Below are 23,940 nucleotides of genomic sequence, written 5' to 3'. Positions count from 1 at the left end.
ACACAGTGAAGGAAGTAACCAAAAACAAAACAAACAAACAAACAAAAAACCATTGCTAATGATTGCGAGCATTTCCTCATGTACCTGCTAGGTGCCTGAATGTCTTCTTTGGTGAAGTGTCTGTTCATATACTTTACCCATTTTTAATTTGGGTTATTTGTCTTTTTGTTGTTGAGTTTTCCACTATCATGTACATTTTAGAGCTCAGACTCTGATCTGAATTGTCATAGCTAAAATTTTTTTTCCAGTCTGTAGTACTCTTTTTACTCTTTTGGTGAAGTCTTTGGATGATCATAGGTATTTCATTTTTAGGAACTCCTAGTTTTTTTAGTTATCTAGTTTCTCTTCTGGTGTTTGTGCATTGTTAGTAATGTTCTCTATACTGTTTATGCCATGTATTAGGGCTCCTAGCATTGTCCCTACTTTTTCTTCCATGATATTGACTGCTTTAGATTTTGATCCATTTCGAGTTAGTTTTTGTGCATGATGTGAGGTATGGGTCTTTTTTCCAAAAAGAAGAAAGGGCTGAAATCAAAGAATTGTCCCTACAACTTGAACAAAATAGAAAGAGAACCACAAAAGAAACCCTCAGACACCAGAAGAAAGAAAACAATAAAATTAGAGCACAATTAAATGAAATAGAGATCAGAAAAACAATTGAAAGTGTTAACAAGACCAAAACTGATTCTTTGAAAAAATTAACAAAATCGATAAACCATTGGCCAAACTGATGAAAGAAAAGCAGGAGAGGAAGCAAATAACCCGAATAAGAAATGATAGGCTATATCACAACAGACCCAACTGAAATTAAAAGAATCATATCAGATTACTATGAAAAATTGTACTCTAACAAATTTGAAAACCTAGAAGAAATGGACGATTTCCTAGAAATACACTACCTACCTAAACTAACATAAACAGAGGTGTTGTTGTTGTTGTTGTTGTTGTTAGGTGCCGTCGAGTCGGTTCCGACTCATAGCGACCCTATGCACAACAGAACAAAACAATGCCCGGTCCTGCGCCATCCTTACAATCATTGTTATGCTTGAGCCCATTGTTGAAGCCACTGTGTCAATCCACCTCTTTGAGGGTCTTCCTCTTTTCTGCTGACCCTGTACTCTGCCAAGCATGATGTTCTTCTCCAGGGACTGATCCCTCCTGACAACACGTCCAAAGTATGTAAGACACAGTCTCGCCATCCTTGCCTCTAAGGAGCATTCTTGCCGCACTTCTTCCAAGACAGATTTGTTCGATCTGTTGGCAGTCCATGGTGTGTTTCATATTCTTTTCCAACACCACAATTCAAAGGCGTCAACTCTTCTTCGGTCTTCCTTATTCATTGCCCAGCTTTCACATGCATATGATGGGATTGAAAATACCATGGCTTGGGTCAGGCGCACCTTAGTCTTCAGGGTGACATCTTTGCTCTTCAACACTTTGAAGAGGTCCTTTGCAGAAGATTTACCCAATGCAATGCGTCTTTCGATTTCTTGACTGCTCCTTCCATGGCTGTTGACTGTGGATCCAAGTAAGATGAAATCCTTGACAACTTCAGTCTTTTCTCTGTTTATCATGATGTTGCTCATTGGTCCAGTTGTGAGGATTTTTGTTTTCTTTATGTTGAGGTGTAATCCATACTGAAGGCTGTGGTCTTTGATCTTTATTAGTAAGTGCTTCAAGTCCTCTTCACTTTCAGCAAGCAAGGTTGTGTCATCTGCATAATGCAGGTTGTTAATGAGTCTTCCTCCAATCCTGATGCCCCGTTCTTCTTCATATAGTCCAGCTTCTCAGATTATTTGTTCAGCATACAGATTGAATAGGTATGGTGAAAGAATACAACCCTGGCACACACCTTTCCTGACTTTAAACCAATCAGTATCCCCTTGTTCTGTCCGAACAACTGCCTCTTGATCTATGTACAGGTTCCTCATGAGCACAATGAAGTGTTCTGGAATTCCCATTCTTCGCAGTGTTATCCATAATTTGTTATGATCCACACAGTCGAATGCCTTTGCATAGTCAATAAAACACAGGTAGAACAACTAAATAAACCCACAATGAAGGAAGAAATTGAAAAGGTAATTTAAAAACTCCCAACAAAGAAAAAGCCCTGTCCCTGATGGCTTCACTGGAGAATTCTACCAAACTTTCAGAGAAGAGTTAACACCACTAGTACTAAAGGTATTTCAGAGCATAGAAAAGGATGGAATACTCCCAAACTCATTCCATGAAGCCAGCATATCCCTGACACCAAAACCAGGTAAAGACACCACTAAAAAAGAAAATTACAGACCTATATCCCTCATGAGCTTAGATGCAAAACTCCTCAACAAAATTCTAGCCAATAAAATTCAACAACACTTAAAAAAAATTCACCTTTACCAAGTGGGATTCATACCGAGTATGCAGGGATGGTTTAACATTAGAAAAACAATCAATTGAACCCATCATAGAAATAAAACAAGACACAAGAACCACATGGTCTTATCAATTGAGGCAGAAAAGGTATTTGACAAAATTCAACACCCATTCATGATAAAAACTCTCAGCAAAATAGGAATAGAATGGAAAGTCTGCAACATAATAAAGGGCATTTATACAAAGACAACAGCCAGCATCATTCTAAATGGAGAGAGCCTGAAAGCATTCCCCTTGAGAACAGGAACAAGACAAGGGTGTCCTTTATCACCACTCTTATTCAACACTGTGCTGGAGTTCCTAGCCAGAGCTATTAGACTAGAAAAAGAAATAAAGGGCATCCAAATTGGCAAAAAAGAAGTAAAATATCTCTATTTGCAGATGACATGGTCTTATACACAGAAACCCTGAAGAATCCTCAAGAAAACTACTGAAACTAACAGAAGAGTTCAGCAGATTATCAGGATGCAAGATAAACATACAAAAATCAGTTGGATTCCTCCAAATCAATACCATTTACAGTAGCTCCCAAGAAGACAAAATACTTAGAAATAAATCTTACCAGAGATGTAAAAGACTTATACAAAGAAAACTAGAAAACACTACTGCAAGAAACCAAAAGAGACCTACACACGTGGAAAAACATACCTTGCTCACGGATACGGAGACTCAAGGTTGTAAAAATGTCTATTTTACACAAAGCCATCTATAGATGCAATGCAATTCTGATTGAAATTCCAATGACATTTTTTAATGAGATGGAGAAACAAATCACCAACTTCACAGGGAAGCGAAAGAGGCCCTGGATATGTAAGGCATTACTGAAAAAGAAGAACCACGTGGGAGGCCTCATGCTAGCTGATTTTAGAACATATTACACCGCCACAGTAGTTAAAACAGCCTGGTACTGGTACAACAACAGATACATAGACCAACGGAACAGAATTGAGAATGCAGACATAAATCCATCCGCATATGAGCAGCTGGTATTTGACAAAGGCCCAAAGTCAGTCTCTTTAACAAATGATGCTGGCATAACTGCATATCCATCTACAAAATAATAAATCAAGACTCATACTTCACACCACACTCAAAAACTAAGTCAAAATGGATAAAAGACCTGAATATAAAATCTAAAGTTATAAAGATTATGGAAGACAAAATAGGGACAATGCTAGGAGCCCTAATACATGGCATAAAGAGTATAAAAAACATTACTAACAATGCAGAAGGGAAACTAGATAACTGGGAGCTCCTAAAAATCAAACACCTATGTTTGTCCAAAGACTTCACCAAAAGAGTAAAAAGGTTACCTACTACAGACTGGGAAAAAGTTTTTAGCTATGACAATTCCAATCAGCGTCTGATCTCTAAAATCTACATGTACTGCAAAAACTCAACAACAAAAAGACAAATACCCTAATTAAAAAATGGGCAAAGGATATGAACAGGCACTTCACCAAAGAAGACATTCCGGCAGCTAACATACCTGAGGAAATGCTCACGATCATTAGCCATTAGAGAAATGCAAATCAAAACTACAACGTGATACCGTCTCACCCCAACAAGGCTGGCATTAATCCAAAAAACACAAAATAATATATGTTAGAGAGGTTGTGGAGAGACTGGAACACTTATGCACGGCTGGTGGGAATGTAAAATGGGACAGCCACTTTGGAAATCGATTTGGTGCTTCCTTAAAAAGCTAGACATAGAACTACCATATGATCCAGCAATCCCACTCCTTGGAATATATCCTAGAGAAATAAGAGCCTTCACAAGAATAGATATGTGCACACCCATGTTCATTGCAGCATTGTTTACAATAGCAAAAAGACGGAAGCAACCAAGGTGTCCATCAACGGATGAATGGATAAATAAATTATGGTATATTGATACAATGGGATACTATGCAACGACAGAGAACAGTGATGAATCTGTGAAACATTTCCTAACATGGAGGAGTCTGGAAGGCATTAGGCTGAGTGAAATTAGTTGCAAAAGGACAAATATTATATGAGACCACTTTAGAAGAACTCAAGAAATAGTTTAAACAGAGAAGAAAATATTCTTTGATGGTTACGAGGGTGAGGAGGAAGGGAGGGAGAGGGCTATTGAGTTATTAGATAATAACCAAACCCACTGCCGTCTAGTCGATTCCAACTCATAGCGACCCTATAGAACAGAGTAGAACTGTCCCATAGAGTTTCCAAGGAGCACCTGGCTGATTCGAACTGCTGACCTCTTGGTTAGCAGCCATAGCACTTAACCACTATGCCACCAGGGTTTTCCAATTAGATAATAGAGAAGGACTATTTTAGGAGAAGGGAAAGACAGCACGCAAAACAGGATAGGTCAGGACAACTGGACTAAACCAAAAATAAGGAAGTTTCCTGAATAAACGGAACACTTCAAAGGCCAGAGTAGCAGGGGCGGGGTCTTTGGGCCGTGGTTTCAGGGGACATGTAGGTCAATTGACATAATAAAATCTATTAAGAAAACATTCTGCATCCCACTTCAGTGTGTGGCATCTGAGGTCTTAAACGTTAGCAAGCGGCCATCTAAGATGGATCAATTGTTTTCAACCCACCTGGAGCAGAGGAGAATGAAGAACACCAAAGACACAAGGTCATTATGAGCGTAAGAGACAGAAAGGGCCACATAAGTCAGAGACTACATCAGCCTGAGACCAGAAGAACTAGATGGTGCTCGGCTACAACGGATGACTGCCCTGACAGGGAACACAACAGAGAGACCCTGATGGAGCAGAAGAACAGTGGAATGCAGACCTCAAGTTCTCAGAAAAAGACCAGACTTAATGGTCTGGCTGAGACTTGAAGAACCCCAGGGGTAATGGTCCCCAGACCTTCTGTTATTTCAAGACTGGAACCATTCCTAAAGCCAACTCTTCAGACAGGGATTGGACTGGATATAAGACAGAAAATGATACCAGTGAGGAGTGAGTTTCCTGGCTGAAGTAGACACATGAGACTATGCGGGCATCTCCTGGCTGAATGGACACGGGGAATACAGCCTGGAGAGGAGGAGTGTGCTGTCTCATTCGGGGGAGAGCAACTAGGAGTACATAACAGGGTGTATATAAATTTTTGTATGAGAGACTGACTTGATTTGTAAACTTTCACTTAAAGCACAAATAAAAAAAAGAAATTAGTATTGCCACTCCTGCTCTTTTTTGATTGTTGTTTGTTTGGTATACATTTTTTCCATCCTTTGAGTTTGTTTGTTTTTGTCGTTAAGGTATGTCTCTTGTAAGCAGCATATAGACAGATCGTATTTTTTTTTAATCCATTCTGCCACACTCTCTCTTTATTGGTGCATTTAGTCCATTTACATTCGGTGTAATTATGGATAGGTATGAGTTTAGTGCTGTCATTTTGATGTCTTTTTTGTGTGTGTTGTTGACAGTTTCTTTTTTCCACTTAATTTTTTGTGCTTTTTATTTTCTTTATATATTGTCTTTTCCTCTTTTTCATTGTTGTTGATTTTGTTTTTGCTGAGTCTTTATGTTTTTCTTGTATTTTATTTTGATGTGTAGGATTGTTAGTCTCCCTTGTGGTTACCTTAATATTTACCCCTATTTTTCTAAGTTTAAACCTACCTCGTATCTCCCTATATTGCCTTGACTTCCTCTCCATATGAAAGTTCTATGACTGCATTTTTTAGTCCCTCTTTATTGATTTGATGTTGTCATCTTTTACATAATGACATCGCTGTTTCCCTCTTTTGAGCATTTTTTAGTCTTGATTTATTTTCCTGATTTCCCTATCTGGGTTGATATCTGGTTGCTCTGTCCTGTGTTCTAGTCTTGGGTGGTTATGTTATTGGTTTTCTAACCAGAGAACTCCCTTTAGTATTTCTTGTAGTTTTGGTTTGGTTTTTGCAAATTACCTAAACTTCTGTTTATCTGGAAATGTCTTAATTTCTCCTTCCTATTTGGGAGACATTTTTGCCGGATATATGATTTTTGGCTGTCAATTCTTTTCCTTCAATGCTTTATATATGTCATCCCATTGCCTTCTTGCCTGCATGCTGAGTAGTCCAAGCTTATTCTTATTGACTCTCATTTGTAGGTGACTTTTTGTTTATCCCTAGCTGCTCTTAAAATTGTCTATCTTTGGTTTTGGCTTTGGTGACTTTCTTCTGGGATCTACCTTATGTGGGGTTCAGTGAGCACCTTGGATAGATATCTTCTCGTCTTTCATGATATCAGGGAAGTTTTCTGCCAAACAAATCTTCGACAATTCTGAATGTATTTTCTATTCTCCCTCCCTGTTCTGGTACTCCAGTTACTCCTAGGTTATTTCTCTTGATAGATTCTTAGGGTTTCTTCATTTTTTACACATTTTTTTATCTGATTTTTCTTCGAATATATTGTTGCCAAGAGTTTTATCTTCAATCCCACTAATCCTGACTCCCAGTCCTTTGCCAGGTTGTTGTCTTCCAATTTTCTTGGCATAGAAGAGTGAGCATCACCAGCGCTGCATCTGATTGTTGAAACATCTCAATTGGTATTCTGTCAATACATGGAGCCTTGTTTTTCACCAATGTCTCAGTGCAGCTTGGATGTCTTCCTTGAATGCCATCACTTCTTGATCATATGCTGCCCCCTGAAATGGTTGAAGGTTGACCAATTCTTCTTGGTGCAGTGACTGTGCATTTCTTCCATCTTCTTTTGATGCTTCCTAGGTTGTTCAATATTTTGCCCATAGAATCCTTCAATATTGTAACTCAAGCCTTGAATTTTCTCTTCAGTTCTTTCAGCTTGATAAATGCTGAGCATGTCTTCCCTTTTGGTTTTCTAACTCCACGTGTTTGCACATTTCGCTACAGTGCTTTACTTGGTCTTTTCAGGCTGCTCTTTGAAATCTTCTGTTCAGCTCTTTTACGTGTCATTTCTTCCATTCACTTTAGCTACTCTACATTCAAGTTTCAGAGTCTCTTCTGACATCCACTTTGGTCTTTTCTTTCTTTCCTGTCTTTTTAACAACCTTTTGCTTTTTGCATGTATGATGTCCTTGATGTCATCTTACAACTTGTCTGGTTTTTGGTCATTACAGTTTAATGTGTCAAATCTATTCTGGAGATAGTCTCTAAATTCACGTGGGATATACTCAAGTTGTATTATGGCTCCTGTGATCTTGTTCTAATTTTCTTCAGTTTCAACTTGAACTTATATATGAGCAATTGATGGTCTTTTATGCAGTGGGCCCCTGGCCTCGTCTGACTGATGATATTGAGCTTCTCCATTGTCTCTTTCCACAGATGTATCCGATTTGATTCCTGTGCTTTCCATCCGGTGAGGTCTACGTGTATAGTCACTGCTTACGTTGTCGAAAAAAAGACATTTGCAATGAATAAGTTATTGCTGTTGCAAAGTTCTATCATGTGATCGCCAGCATTGTTTCTATCATCAAGGCCATATTTCCAAGTAATGATCTTTCTTTTTTGTTTCTTTCACATTCTGATTACCAGCAATTATTTTTGCAGTCTGAAAGTGATCCAACAGGCGATCAAGATGCATGGATGCATTGACAATACTACATGTAAGGCATTTATATTAAAGAGATTTGTATCTGAGGACCCTCAGTTGTCATGTGGTTTATCAGGTCTGACCCCAGACAAGTAGAAGAATTTTCCTGGCAGGCTTCAGGGGGGAAGCTGTACTCCCCAACCAGACTCAGTTCACAGCCGATGCACTGCAGTCTCTGAAGGGAGTTGAGGTCAAGAACTCAGCTATGCCCCCTGCGCTCACACTGGCCATGCTCTTGTATTTCCACTCCATGGTGCCCTGATTATGAGGGGCCTTTTTTTTTTTTCCATAGAGGCCTTCCTCAGGGATCTGTGGGACAATAACAAAAGAGCCAACACTCCTTTCTTTGGAATCCCCGGAGAGGAGAAAGAGCACAGCTGAAAGCGGACTGGAAGGAACAATGGGTGAAACTGTCCCATATTTGGCAGTAAATAAATCCACCAATACGAGAAGTTGTCGAGAACCCAAACAGGAGAAGCACAAAGCAATCCATGAGTCAGAGTGTCAGAATTTGGCTCAGAATTCTGGAATTTTAAGGAGTTCGCACAAGAAACTTCCCCACTCAGGGAAGTTGGAGAAGCTGACACCTCAGAGCGTTTTGAAGGAGGATTCTGTCTGTTCAGGACTCTGGGGCAGAAGGGGGAGGAGCCTCACTTGATTCCAACCCTCAGCCCCGCCCAACCCTGCCCCCTGGGCCTGGAGGCGGGGCCAGATCAGGCACACTTCCTGCAGCACTTTGGTACCCAGACGAATCCTGGGAGAGCCCCAGCCAATCATTCCTCATCATCCCCATGAGCTCTGGGCCGGCAAGCTCTGGCTGAAGAGCGGTGGGCACTGGGTTAGTGAGTCCTGTGGAGGCTGGAGGGTGGGGCCGATCTCGGGGCACAGGTGCTTTTGTTCCAGCTCCCTCACAGGCCAGGTTCAAACCACACTAAGGGACCCCTCCAGGCCTACCCCGGGTGCGGGCTCACCCAGGAGTGGCCAGGGCTTCTGGGGATTCCTTCAGGGCAGGTGGGCGCCTCTCACGAGGGCAGGAGGCGATCGAGGAGCACGCGGGACTGCCAAAAGCAGCAGCGTCCCATCTCAAATGAGATTTTCAGCTTTTCCGGGACCTATCCCGCTCGCCATCCCTCAAGTGCCGTTTCTGCACACGCTGCTTTATTCCTGGTACTGTGCGGGCAGGATCATTCTGGGGGGTTGGAGCAGAAACGACCTGTCCCGCGTGAAGGGGACTTTCAGTTCGGAGGGGAAGGAGCCCTGGGAGAGTCCAATCCCTAGTGGACGTGGTCGCCGCAGGCTTGGGTCGGTGAGGGGAGGGCTGGCCAGCTGTGAGGCTGAGCGGGCTAACGGGTGGGTCCACAGCCCAGGTCGGCACAGTTCCGAGATGCCCTCAGGCGACAGTGAGGTGCCTGGGCTTAGGGAGATAGAAGCTTCGGAGGAACAAGCGATAACCTTGCTCTGTGCCAGGCAAGCCGCTATTCGCTTCCATGCAATTGCAGCCAGACGGCAAATTTTATGAAGTACATGCCCTTGTCGTTCTCATGCTACGGCCCACAGCACTGCGTGCCGGTAGAACTTTCCAGTGGTGAGCACTTGAGATGTGGCTAGTGTGACTGAGGAACTGAATTTTTGTTTTAAATTTTAACTTAAATCATCGTGTGGGTCTTGCACCTGCCGGGACAGTGCACTTCGAAAAGGTCCATGGATGGCCTTGGAGATTTTGTAAACCTTATGAAATTGTATGAATGTTTGTAGAGTTGGATATGGAGGTCTGTTTTTCTCAGAAGTGAGTCCACACCTTTCATCAGATTCTGAAAACCACCAGAAAGATGAAGAACTTCTGCTTTAGGGCTTTGGTGAAAAGCAAGGCAAGGGAGTGAGTAAGTATGCCCTCTGGTAACCACTGCTGTTTCTACTTTCTTGTATTTTCCTGTCCTCAGCTATAGGTGACTCCTGGACTGTTAGATAAGTTCTCAGCTGCTGGAAGGGAGCGATGGCTGTGGCCCTGGGCTGTGCAATCCAGGCCTCCTTGAATCACGGCTCCACGCTTAAAGAGTACGATACTGAGTGTGAAGTCTTCCGTCAGCGCTTCAGGCAGTTCCAATACCAACAGGCAGCCGGGCCTCGTGAAGCTTTCAACAGCCTCTGGGAGCTTTGCTCTCAGTGGTTGAAGCCAACGATCCATTCTAAGGAAGAAATCCTGGAGCTGCTAGTGTTGGAGCAATTCCTGACTATTCTGCCCTCAGAGATAGAGACCTGGGTAAGGCTGTACCGCCCAGAGAACAGAGAAAGAGCTCTGGCACTGGTGGAAGACTTACAGAGAGAACTTGAGATACCAGAGCAGCAGGTGAGAAAAGAAGGTGGGATCTCTGTTGTCAGAGAAAAAGAAGTAGCAGAGGCAGCTGGGGCCAGCTCAGATGTCTGGTCTTTGTGTTATCCTTCAGCCCCAAGTCCGTTTCACTTCTTCCTTCTTCCAGACTCAGCGTATGAGTCAGTGGTTCTGAACTCTCAGACCCAAACCCGGTCTACAACAGTTACTTGGTAAAGTCCCCTTAACTGTCCCAAAGTGAAGTTCAGAGAAAATGTAACCTATATGCATACATCAAATAAAATATATCAATATAATATTCATAGCCTTGGGGACTAATGCAGCCAATGGCCTGTTTTTGTTGAGCCATGAGCTAGTAGTGGTTTTACAGTTTTAAGGGGTTATATTTGACAGACCAAATGTGGACCACAAAGACTAAAATATTCCTGTCTGACCCTTTCTAGAAAAAAAAACTTGACAACCCCTGAGTCAAGTAGAGTCTAGCTGGAATCTAAAGCAACAGTGAAAGGAAACTAGTTTATTATACACTATTGGTGTCACCATGAGTCGGAATCGACTCTACGGCAACCCCCGCCACCAACAATGTGTATTTCAGCACATCCCTAATAGAGACCCGATGAAGTGGTCAGATGCTTGCATCTCTGCCTAGAATCACTGTGAGTACGCCAGCCAGCAATTCAGGCTGATACAGCTCAGATGCTATGAGCAGCGTGGCTGCTGGTCATGTGATTTTCCAAACAAGTCTTGGTAAAATTCTGAGCAAAAATAGTATGGCCTTCCTCTGGTTTTCACAGTAGTGCATTCCTAGAAAATTCAAGTTATGCTGAAACTATAAAGATATTCCTGTTTATATGACGAAGAGAGTGAGGTTCTCTTGAGAGGTTCTTTTTATCTGTATGGATGCCTGAGGGGAAGAGTCCAAAGTTGTTTGGGATGTGGGACCATTGTGCATTGTGAATATTGTATCCCTGGCCCACTAGACTCCAATAGCCACCACCTGCCATGACATCCAGAACGTCTCAAAGGGGTGGGGATGGCAGTGTCCTCTGTTGAGAACCCCCCTGTGAAACCTCTGTCTGGGGAGGCTCCTGGCTGAGCCCAGGCCAGGATCTTTGGGAGAAGGCACGCAGTGCTTCTAGGTGGGCGTATGGGGCGCTGCAGCATGTGGGTTGGTGGGGCTGTGCAGTAGCTGTGAGCATCAGGGCAGGTGTCCCCCGCCCTAACAGGGGTCTTCCGAAGTGCTCTGCTGCCCTAGGAAGGACGGAGTTTGTAGTCCCCCACCTTTCCGACTCTTCTGGGATTTGCCGATTAATTTAGATTTTAGCATCGTATGATCTAGACTTGTGCTGCCCGGTACAGTAGCTGCTAGCCACGTGTGGCTCCTGAGCACTTGAAATGTGACCCGTGCACACTGACGTATGTGTAAGTGTAAAATGCACAACAGAGCCCGAAGGCTTAGAATGTAAGACACCTCATTAATAATTTATGTTAATTACATGTTGAATTGATGACGTTGTGGATATACTGGGTTAAGTAAAACATGCTATTAAGATTGACCTCTGCTGTTTCTTCCTATTGTTTTTGTATGGCCACTAAAAAAAAAAAAAAAAAAAGAGAAAATGTAAAATTACATCTGTGGCTCCCATTATACGCCCACTGGGCAGTGCTGGTCTAGACGTCAGAGTGATGGGTTCTGTCATTTCCCCCAGGTTGGTAGGCAGGAAATGCTCTTGGAAGAACTGGCACCAGTGGGAACGGCACACATACCACCAAACATCCAACTGGAGTCACCTGAGCTCCACGTCCTGGGACCTTCCCAGGAGGCCACCGTGGCAGAGGAGCAGATCCCACAGGCAGGGCCACAGTACCTGAGGGATGGTGATGATAGGGAATGCCAGCCCTTTTCCGAGCCAGGTAAGGCAAGGGGCTTATGTTGCTTCTTTTGTTTCTGTTCTGAGAGAGCAAGAGCTCTCCAGGGTTGGGCCTGGGGTTAGAAACAGTGAGCACCCAATGGAAATGGACCTGTCTGAGAAAGAGGAGGAGGAGCAAATGATCTCTGGGAATAGCAGGGAACAAAGCAGTTAGAGAAAATGGGATTAGGAACCCGTTAAGCTAAGGACCCTGCTCAGAAGATTCTGCATCAGGGATTTGATACAGGCAAACTGTGTGAAATTGGATACCCTGGCTAAGGACTCATTTCCAGCAGCAAATCTTAAACAGTTGGATGTGCGATGTTGTAGATCCTGAGGGCTTTCTGTCACTCTTGGGCCCTCCTCACTTGCTTTTATGTGATGAGAGCTTCAGCTTAATACTTGGAGCAATATACACTGTACTCAGAACCGTGAAATGGGCTTCACCGCTTACAAAGTTATGAAACCCCTTGCCGTTGAGTTGATTCCAACTCATAGCGACCCTATAGGACAGAGTAGAACTGCCCCAAAGAGTTTCCAAGGAGCGCCTGGTGGATTGGTACTGCTGACCTTTTGGTTTGTAGTCGAGCTCTTAAAAACGCTATGAAAGACTATGTTTCTCAAAGTGCCATAAACCAACTGTCAGCATTCAAATCCCCTGGGGTGCATGTCTCCCAAGCTGCCCAGGTGAATGAGATGCATGATAAGTTAAAGCTTGAGAACCCCTGGCCCAGGCGCTACAGGGTTAGTAATGGAAGGAGAACGCCCTGATGGGGAAAGGCAGCAGGACTGCATAGCCTGGTTGTCCCGTGTTTCACTTCCCTGTGGGGTTTTCTTACACTGTTCCCAATGATTGTCTATGAAAGTTTGGGTTATATTCCCCGTCAGCAGAAAGTTAGGTTGTGGCTACATATGTAATGAATATATAAGTATATATGTAATGAATATATGCATATAGTCATCACCAAAGAAAGAACTAAGATAAGTATACCTTTTGTATTTGGGGAACATTTTCTGTAAGCTAATAACTGACATAAAGTTGGGTGCCTATTGATGTAGTGCAAACAGAAGCTAAATCCCTTTTTCAAACATGGCATGGTATAAATTAATACTTTGCTGAGAACGGCATGTCTATGAATCACCTTAACAGCTACTTGTGGAAAGCTCTGCCACACTTAGACTGCTGTCACGGGGGAAGGAGCTAGTGGAGATAATCAAAACAAGGTTGAATAGAGGTAATTCAAGACAGCTCCTGTAATACGAGGGCCTACACTTTGTTCATATAATGAATTAGCCTTCGAAGAGGATAAACATGGTGGTCAGAAATGCAGGTCAGAGATTAAACAGTATTAGCTTACACGGTTCTTCTTGGAACATCATAACATTGGTAGTTTCTCTTTCTTCTCTTAGGTTTTGATATTGGTAGCGAAAATGAAGAAGATATTTCCCAACAGAAGAAACTGGAGAATGCGCATCCATTTAATTTTACTTTTGAGGGTAATGCTCTCCATGCTCGAGTTCTACCAGAAAAGTATAAACAATTAGAAAATAAACAGGAAAACCTCCCGTATTTATCAGAGCTTGTAGGTGATCAGAACCACCCTCTAGGAGAAAAACCCTCAGGTTCCAACCTGGAAGAACATCTTATTCCTAAACCAAATAAGAAAAAGAGTCCACGAGGGAAACCTCACCAATGTTCTCATTGTGGTAAACGTTTTCCTCAGAAGTCACAACTTACTGGGCACCAGATTATTCATTCAGGAGCAGAGCCTTATCATTGCCCTGAATGTGGGAAAAGTGTCCTTCGTAGGTCAGACTTTTACAGACACCAACGACTTCACACAGGGAAGAGGCCCCATGAATGCAGCATATGTAAAAAGCAATTCACTCGGCGGTCACACCTTATAGACCACCACAGAATTCATCTTGAAGGAGAAACCTATAAATGCCTTGAGTGTAGGAAAAGCTTTCACCATCCATCAAGTTTGAAAAGACACCTGAAAACTCATACAGGTGAAAAACCTCATAGATGTGATACTTGTGGGAAAAGTTTTATTCGACCGGCAAAGTTTTATTCGACCGGCAGCTCTTACTTTGCACCAGACAACTCACAGTGGAGAGAGACCTTTTAAGTGTAATTACTGTGAGAAAACATTTAGACGGAAACCAAACCTTGTTATTCATTTAAGAATTCATACAGGGGAGAAGCCATACAAGTGTAGTTATTGTTCTCAAAGCTTCAGACAGAGAACAGGCCTTATTATGCACCAAATCACTCACTTGACAGAATTGTTGAGGGAAACAGGTTCTACAGAAGTTAACATTAATTCATAAAAATCTTCACCTGCAACAGCCAATTTGTCCTGAAAAAAGTTTTGTTTGAGCTATAAGATCAGCTCCCCTTCCCTTTTAAAAACCCATTTTCCAAGGTGTGTGAATTCTCGGCTATCTACCTACTCTTGGCAACTGTCCTAGATTTGATTCATTCTGTCTGCACAGCTCTTATTTCTTCATTACAATGACTACTTATACTTCTTAGCATTTCAAAAAGATACGGCAAAAAATGAGGCTCATAAGTATTGTGAATGTCAACACTTCCTAGGGACTATGAAGAATAAGTGAAATGTTTTTAAGGGTAGGTCCTACCTATAGTAAGATTCCACAAATATCAGCATATTTTGGTTTCATTCTCTTTTTATGATAAAAGTATTTTAAGGCTATGAATATTCATGTAGATCTGGCTTTGGTCACATTCTATAATTTTTGTGTATAATGTTCTTATTGATGATTTCAAAATTGTCCCTTATTTCCATTTTTAATTTGTTTTTTCTTTCCTGAGAGTTGGACAATGTTGACATTTTCCTCTTAACTTTCGGTTTTATAATGAGTCCCGTTCTGCTTTTGGCTTTAAAGTTCGTTTGTTTTTTCTTGAAGTCATATTTGATAAAATAGGATAGGATTATCTTAGGTGAAGGGAAGGACAACACACAACACAGGAGAAGTCAGCACAGCTGGACTAAACCAAAGGCTGAGAAGTTTCCTGAACACAACCAAACACTTTGAGGAACAGAGTAATAGTGGCCGGGGGTATGGGGACCATGGTTCTGGGGGACATCTAGGTCAATTGGCATAACAAAAGTTATTAAGAAAATGTTCTACATCCCACTTTGGTGAGTGGTGTCTGGGGTCTTAAAGGCAAGCAAGCGGTCATCTAAGATGCATCAATTGGTCTCAACCCACCTGGAGCAAAGGAGAATGAAGAACAGCAAAGAAGCAAGGAAAATACTAGCCCAAGAGACAAATGGGCCACATAAACCAGAGACTCCATCAGCCTGAGACCAGAAGAACTAGATGGTGCTTGGCGACCACCAATGACCACTCTGACAGGGAACACAACAGAGAGTCCTTGATGGAGCCGGAGAAAAGTAGGGTACAGAATTGAAATTCACATAAAAGGACCAGACTTAATGGCCTGACTGAGACTAGAGGCCAGAAGATATGGCCCCTGGACTCTCTGGTAACCTGAAACTAAAACCATTCCCGAAGCCAACTCTTTAGACAAAAGTTAGACTGGACTATAAAACCTAAGATAATACTCGTGAAGAGTGTGCTTCTTAGTTCAAGTAGATACGCAAGACTAAATGGCAGCTCCTGTCCGGAGGCGGGATGAGAAGGCAGAAAGGGAGAGGAGCTGGTTGAATGGAACCCAGGGTGGAAAGGGGAAGTGTTCTGTCGCATTATAGCGATTGCAACGAGGGTCACATAACAATATGTGTATAAATTTTTGTAGGAGAAAGTAACTGGAGCTGTAAAGTTTCACCTAAAGCACACACACACACAAAAAGGATACAAATCTAGAATACCTCCTTGGAGCTCTATATTAATTTTACATCTTTAGGAGTATCCATCGTATTTGTGAAAGTCAGTGACATGGAGGAGACTGGATTGCTCCCCATTTCTATTCTATAGATGTTATATAGCAATTGTTAATAGCTGCCTAGCTTTTAAGGCTGGCAGTAAAAACAGGAAGCTGAAGGCCTTAGGAACAACGTAGCTTCTCCAAACGACGCTGAGAAAGCCCTTCTTAAGGATCCCATAATTTGTTCTCCTGAAAGCAGAGAGGACCTGTAGGAGTCACTTTAGATTTTTGCCACCGTGACGCTCCAGAATGAGCAGGTATTATTTCATAGTGTGCGGAGGATGTTGTCTGCACTACTATCAAGAAAACCAAGGAATATACAAGTGAATCAGCCTCCAGGGCACTCACAGTCAGGCGACCGGGGAGACATTTTACACATAGCTCTCTTGTACCTAAAGTCACCATAACATTCCCAAGAGAAACCGTTTGGGGACCCATGGGGAAACTATTTGATCTTTATTCCTGAATTCTGTCCTGAAACCCTCTCTTATTTCTTGGTTAGTGACATGGACTGAGTAATCTCAGAAATAACCAAAGCTTAGGTCTCCGGCCCATCTCCCTACTTCCTCTCCTCTAGTCCTCTGTGACAGATGTGGAAGGGGGTGAGAATGGATTTCAGCTCATAGCCTCTACTTAGCAATTATAATCAGTTCACTCTGCCTCCTATTCTGGAAATGGTAGCCACTGGGATGGGGTGGTAGATTCAGCTGTCCCCAGAGTGATGTATAGGTCAGCTTCCATCTGGTGGTTTTCACTTTGCATCGTCAGACAAGACTTCTCAGAGATCTAGTGAAGCATAGGATCGCATTTTCAAGGATCTGGAACATTAAAATATTATAAAAATATTGATATATTTTAAATATTTACATTGAACTAATGTGTTTAACCCCTAACACAAGAATAGAAATGTATGAATTACTACAGGTGACTTTGAAAATCTAAAATTTGAGTCCTTTCATGAAGGCCAGCCTATATCAATTAGCCCTAGATGAAGCCTGTTTATCCCTACTTTGCGTTGCATTTTATAGTAGTTCTTTGGGCATCTCTTCCTAACTAGGTTCCTTTCTTAAGAAGGAGGGAGAGTAGAAAGTGAGCAGTGAAGACCCGGAGGCCCCTCACCTTGGTCTGGGGCATGGGAGGGAAGAGTTCCATGGGCTTATCTCCTGAGACAGTATAGTTCACTCAGAGTAGAATGGAGTCCCTCCTCGTCAGATATTCGTTCCTCTCAGGCAAGGAACTCCCACAGATGCTAAGGAGTGCCACACACACACCAAGGGAAGAAGAAAGAGAGATGAAAGGACTCCTATCCCAGTTCTTCCAATTTCAAGCTGAAAGATGATATAATTCACATTGAGAAGTTCTTCCAAATATTTATCAAATAAATGAACTTGACGAAATCTCCAAGTCTTCGTTTCTTTTCCTATCATTTTAGTTTTTAAATATGGCTAGAAAAACTTGTCTATCCACCTGTAGGAGACAGAATTATGCCCCCCCACAAAATGCCCATCCCCCAGAACCTGTGAGTATGTCACCTTACACGGCAAAAGGACATTGCAGATGCGATTAAGGATCTTGAGATGGGTTGATTAACCTGGATTATTCAGGTGGGCCCAGTGTAATTACATGGGCCCTGTTTCAGTCATCTAGTGCTGCTGTACCAGAAACACCACAAGTGGCTGGCTTTAACAAACAGAAATTGATGTTCTCAGTCTAGTAGGCTAGAGGTCCAAATTCAGGGCATCAGCAGCAGGGGAAGTCTTTCTCTCTGTTGGCTATGGAGGAAGGTCCTTCTCATCAATCTTCCTCTGGACTAGGAGCTTCTCTGCACAGGAACCTCAGATCCAAAGGACGCACTCTACTCCAGGCTCTGTTTTCTTGGTGATAGGAGCACCCCCCCTTGTTTCCCTCTTTTATATCTCAAAAGAGATTGGCTCAGGACACAATCCAATCTTGGAGATTGAGTCCTGCCTCATTAACATAACTGCTGCATATTCTACCTCATCAACATCATAAAGGTAGGATTTGCAACACATAGGAAAATCACATCAGATGACAAAATGGTGGACAGTCACACAACACTGGGAACCATGACCTAGCCAAATTGATACACACATCTGGGGGGCACAATTCAATCCATGACAGACCCTATAAGGGAAAGAGAGGGGCAGGAGAGTCAGAGAAGCAGATGTGATGACAGCAGCGGACATTGCTGGAAGGGGCCATGAGTCAGGGATTGCAGGCAGTCTGTAGGAGCTAGAAACTTCAAGGAACAGATTCAACCCTAGAGCCTCAGAAGAAACACAGCCCTGCTGATACCTTGACTTTAGCCAGTGAGACCATTTTGGACGTCTGACCTCCAGATCTATAAGGACAAATCTCAGTTATTTTAGGCTGCTAAGTTTGTGGTTATTTTTGACAGCAGCAATAGGAATGTAATAAGCCCCCAGTTGAGAGGTGCGTCTACATACCCTCCCCTCAAATCTGGTCAGGCCTGACAAAGCTACCCATTCGGTAGAGCAGAAATAACACTCTGGATTCTCAGGTGAGCTTATAAGAGACCATGCAGCTTTCACTTGTTTACTAGGAGTTAAGGAGAAAGGCTGTGTCCCAGTTAAAGAATCTGTTTTTACGTATGTAGGATGCGTGGTGTGAGTGTGCGCACTGGTGCCTGTCTCTCTCTCTGTGCGTGCGTGCGTGTGTGTGTGTGTGTGTGTGTGTCCTTTGCAGATAGTTCTGGGCAGTGTTCAGTTCAATATTGGCTGAAGTTTCTTTATTTGGCTTGGAAACTTAAACTTACCCTAGTTTAGAAACCTTACACATCTATTTCTCTACAGGAGCAATCTGCTTTTAAAAATCACTTTCTACATGGATTGGACTGGACTATGGGTTGGAGAGGGATGCTGGTGAGGAGTGAGCTTCTTGGATCAGGTGGACACTTGAGATTATGTGGGCATCTCCTGCCTGGAGGGGAGATGAGAGGATGGAGGGGGTTAGAAGCTGGTGAAATGGACACGAAAAGAGAGAGTGGAGGGAGAGAGCGGACTGTCTCATAAAGGGGGAGAGTAATTGGGAGTGTGTAGCAAGGTGTATATGGGTTTTTGTGTGAGAGACTGACTTGATTTGTAAACTTCCACTTAAAGCACAATAAAAATTATTTAAAAAAGTAACAACAACAAAAAAATCACTTTCTAAATTATCTGCACCCCAGTGAAACAAATACCTCAGTGAATGAGATGTTTAACGATTTTTGGCTATAAAAGTTATGGAGAAAAACATGAAAGTCTGGCTATCATTTAGCTTGCTATATTTTCTGTCTTATTATTTTACACTGAAAATATATTCGTAGACTATAATTAATGTTACTTAAAACTTAAATTCTCATTGAAAAAATCAAAATGTATAGAAGACATAGAGTGAAAAGCACAAGCCCTCCCCAACCTCCAGTTCTTACTCTTTAGAGAAATTCATATTATCTCTCGTGTATCCGGGATATTTAAACATAAAACGTATTTTCTAGTTTTTACAAAAATGGAATCCTACCATACAAATTATATTGCAAACTTGCTTTCTTCGTTCAGTATGTATTAGCTATCTTTGCATGTTTGCACACAGAAATTCACTATATTGTTTTCAATGGCTGTAGTATAGTCCTTGGCATGGATTCACCACAATTTAATCATCTAAACCCCACTGGTAGACTTTAAAGTTGTTTCCAATTTGTAAGTAATTGGCAAGTGTGGCAGGCAGTTGAATGTCCCGGGATAATGACAGTGGTCTGAGTAAGAAAGTGCCATCTCAGATGACCACAAAACCATTTGAAAATAAGTAAACACAATCTTGGTATGCTGACCTGAAGAAAGTAAACAGGGAAATCATGTTGATGGGTAGAAATTTTAAAAATTGAATGTTGGAACTACAAACGCAGATGATATATTATCTAACTTGGTGTTTCCAAACTATTATTTGGTGGCGACTGGGGTGGGGCGCGTGGGCTGCAGTACACTTAAATCAAAGAAAATCTTTCTTGAGCATTCAATATGTTAAAAAGTAGGGGTTTATCTGGATGAAGAAGGGGTCTAGGTTTAGATCATACGCCTCTAGTTTCACTCAGGTTGACTTTAAGGAGACCATGAGCCCCCTGAAAGGATATACAACCTTGTATGGTTTATGAGCAAAACTTAGATTTTTTAATTTTTTTTTTTAATAAGGAAGCTTGATCCACCAAAGTTTGAGAATCTGCTTTCTAGGGTTCTGAGGGGGAGAGTTTGAAAACCCATTCTCTAGTCCAAATCTCTACCCTATTTATAAATTAGGAGACTGCAGTGCTGGTATTTGGGTTGAATGGCTTCTCTCTTTTCCAGCTCTGATCTTAATAGAAAATTATTGGTTACATATCATGGTTTTTTCCTCTCTCTCCCCCCCCCCCCCACTTGGGAAGACAAGCTCCTTGGGACACGGATCTTGCCTGTCATATTCATTGGTTTGCACCTGGCACAGTGAGTGGTGCTATCAAGAAAGTGAAAAGACAATCCACAAAATGGGAGAAAATACTTGCAAATTAGATACCTGATAAGTGTCTAGTATCTAGAAAAAGTATATACATTCTAGAATATATATCTTTTTACAATATATATTTTTCTGTTGTTGTTGTTAGGTGCCATCGAGTCGATTCCAACTCATAGCGACCCTATAGGACAGAGTAGAAGTTCCCCATAGGGAGCCCTGGTGGCAGTGTGTTTAAGAGCTCGGCTGGTAGCCAAAGGTTGGCAGTTCAAATCCACCAGCCAATCCTTGGGACCCCTATGGTGCAGTTCTACTCTGTTCTATAAAGTGGCTATGAGTCAGAATCGACTCAACGGCAACGGGTTTTATATCTTAGACACTTTGTTGTTGTTGTGTACCATTGAGTCTATTCCAACCTGTAGTGGCCCTATATGACAGAGTGGAACTGCCCAGTAGGGTTTCCTAGGCTGTAATCTTCAAGGGAACAGATTGCCAGGTCTCTTCTCCCACAGATCCGCTGCTGGTTGAAACCACTGATCTTATGGTTAGCAGTCTGGACACTTATCAGATATATAAATTGAGTCTTGAAGACAGTTATGGTTCACATTGGGTGTGGGGGGAGGTTGGGGTCCTTTGACCCCTTTGAAGCCTCTCACCCAATCTCGCAAGCGTCACCCCACGCTGCACCAGCCTTCACAGGTACCAGTTGGCAGCATGCCTGAGTTCTCAGGGAGTCTGACTCTTCCTTTCAGATGGCTTGTGCTCTCCCTCAAAATTCTCCTTATCTCTCTCTTACCCCCCCAGGCCTGGGTAAACCTTCTTCTCCCTGCTTAATCCGCTACCCTGGCTCGCCGCCACTCCAATTTCCAAGGCCTGGGGCCCTCCTGTCTGCCATTGGCTGCTTCTGTCAGCCTGACATCTCTCCTTTCCTGAGTGAGAACTGGGTGCACAGAGGATGCCGGCTCCTCAGCAGGGCGTCCTGACCAGGATGGCCGTGCACGTTGATTGTATCATCGTCTATTCTAATCTTCACAACCGCGTTCCAGGCAGATCTTGCATCTATTTACCCATTTGACAGACCTGAAAACAAACTTAGAAGGCATCTATGCCAAGAAACTGAACATTGGTCGTCTCTGAACGATTTGGTAACAAAGTTTTTTAACATTTAAATTTTATAATGAAGCATGCTACTTCTGCAAAAAAGAAGGTAACCATACAATATATAAATAAAGGAGCAAAAGCATTGGCCGATATCATAAAGTTGAGATGGACAGAGAACAGACACATGTCCATGTCTTCCAAGTTCCCTGTTCCTTTAACACCACATTGTCTTTTCTCAGGAAATAGCCACTGAGGTGGATGGGGAAGGAAGGGAAACCACAAACATCAGAAAATGGTTTCCCTCCGGCTTGGCTCTGACTGGGGCCCTTGCTCCAAGCCACTTGCCCTACTTTGCGCTGACACTTCTGGATGTTACCTCCAGGTAGCAGATGCTCACTGAGGCTGTAGGGCACCAGTGGCGTGACTAGGGCTTTGCAGGGGGTGCAGACCGCATTGGCTAGACCCTGTCAGAGAGGGTGACATCAAAATGACTGTCTACAAAATGTTTGTGCAGTGTTTCCACCGGGCGTACTAATAGGAGGAAGCGAGGCCACGAGCGGGGATGCCCGCAATCCCCGCGGTCCCTCAGCCTTCACCCGTCGGTGCCCTGGAGCTGCCCGCACTGAGCCCCCGTGGGCCCTGCACCCTGTGAGGTGCAGAGCCATGCTCCAGCGCGGCTCCTGGGCACTGCAGGCAGAGGGCGGGGGCCGGCCCTGCTCCCAGGCGCACCCAGGCCCGCGCCCGCTCCCTGCAGGCTCCCTAGGCCGCGCTCAGAGCCCAGGATCCCCCTGGGCAGCCTGGCTCCGACCCAAGCCTCAGGGTTCCCGGCCCCAGGGTGCCCAGCAATCCACATCAGCTGCTCACCTGTAGCGACGACGGCACACCGAATCCACCAGCCACTCCTTGGAAACCCTATGGGGCAGTTCTACTCTGTCTTACAGCGTGGCTAAGAATCGGAATCCACTCAGGGCTCTGCCACCAATGCCCAGCCATGGAATCTTACCCTTTAACTTCCTAATATATCTAAGGGTGATGCTTGTCCTCCCACCCCAGAGGATGTGTGGAGGAAAGGACATTTAATTGTGAGTCTGGGGGTATAGGACTTGATTTTTGCTCTTCTAAGTCAACTAACTTCCCTGGGCCTCAGGTTCTCATAATGGAGAAAGGCTTAACTAGATCAGTGTTTCCCAAACTGATGTCCCACAACAATGTTCTGAGCAGTTAGGTGTCACGCACACACACCACAGAGGCTTCCGTGGTTAATTAGTGCTGGAAAACACTACAGACTTACTATAACCCTCTGCCTTGATCCCCTTGGTTTCATATTGCACATTTACACATAAACGCTCTGAGAAGTCCTCCAGTAAAGTAACTTTATCTAACACATTGATCCCAATTTACTTGGGTGAAAAACACTTTTTTTCCTCACACAACTCTTAATAGCTCACAAATTATATTTCTTAAATACCAGCTTGAGGTGAACTGAATAAGCCAGTTTTCCACGGGCTGTTCCATAACAAATGGGTTGCCATTCTATATGCTTCAGTGTTGACGGATCAGGAGGAAGAGAGACATCTAGTGTTTGCAAGGCCCATAGGTTTGTGCTAACATTCAGGCCTTGTTGCTTGGAACTGCTGGACAGAAGGCAATGCAGCAGTGGGTGCTGGGAGGAAAGGAACTAGAGTGGAGGCGCTTCTCCTAGGACACACCTTTTTTTTTTTTAATAATATTTTATCGTGTTTTCAGGGAAGGTTTACACAAAAGTTTAGGTTTCCATTCAACAATTTCTACACCAATTATTCAGTGACATTCATTACATTCATCACAATGCTTGAACATTCTCATTATTTCCATGCTGGTTGCTCCATTTCCATGAATCTAGTTTCCCTGCCCCCTCACATGCTCATCTTTGTTTTAAGGTAATCATTGACCATTTCGGTGATTTTTTTTTTTTTTTAAAGAGCAGAGTACTTACAGATGTGACCTCAGGGATTAGTTCTGGTTCAAAGTTTGAAGAGTATCCTGATCAGGATAATAGTCTCGGCGAGTTCTCCAGTCTCAACCGGTCCAGTAGGTCTTCATTTAGGCAGTTGAAGTTCTGTTCCACATTTTTCTCCCATTCTATCAGGGTCCATCGATTGTGGCACTGATTGGAACAGCCAGTAAAGGTAGCCAGGCACCTTCTAGTTCTCCTGGCCTCAAGGTAGAT

At 43.0% G+C, this 23,940-nt stretch overlaps 3 protein-coding genes across 4 annotated transcripts in view; 1 reads left to right on the top strand and 2 right to left on the bottom strand.

The window, feature by feature from the left end:
• Positions 1 to 23,940, bottom strand: part of LOC126069069 (zinc finger protein 75A-like) — a 217,041-nt gene that overhangs the window by 9,570 nt on the left and 183,531 nt on the right. The window lies entirely within an intron of this gene.
• Positions 1 to 23,940, bottom strand: part of LOC126069551 (zinc finger protein 449-like) — a 190,314-nt gene that overhangs the window by 43,176 nt on the left and 123,198 nt on the right. The gene's annotated exons all lie outside the window — the stretch shown is intronic.
• On the top strand, positions 9,963 to 22,601 carry LOC126069454 (zinc finger protein 449-like). The gene is given in 5 exon segments (XM_049872898.1): positions 9,963 to 10,316; positions 12,008 to 12,212; positions 13,619 to 14,274; positions 14,276 to 14,513; positions 22,246 to 22,601. Coding segments are annotated over 5 exon segments (1,809 nt in total).

Source organism: Elephas maximus, chromosome X, assembly GCF_024166365.1.
Source record: "Elephas maximus indicus isolate mEleMax1 chromosome X, mEleMax1 primary haplotype, whole genome shotgun sequence".
In the NCBI taxonomy this organism is placed as follows: domain Eukaryota; kingdom Metazoa; phylum Chordata; class Mammalia; order Proboscidea; family Elephantidae; genus Elephas; species Elephas maximus.
Note: the sequence above shows the minus strand (reverse complement) of the source record. Positions and strands in the feature narration are given on the sequence as shown.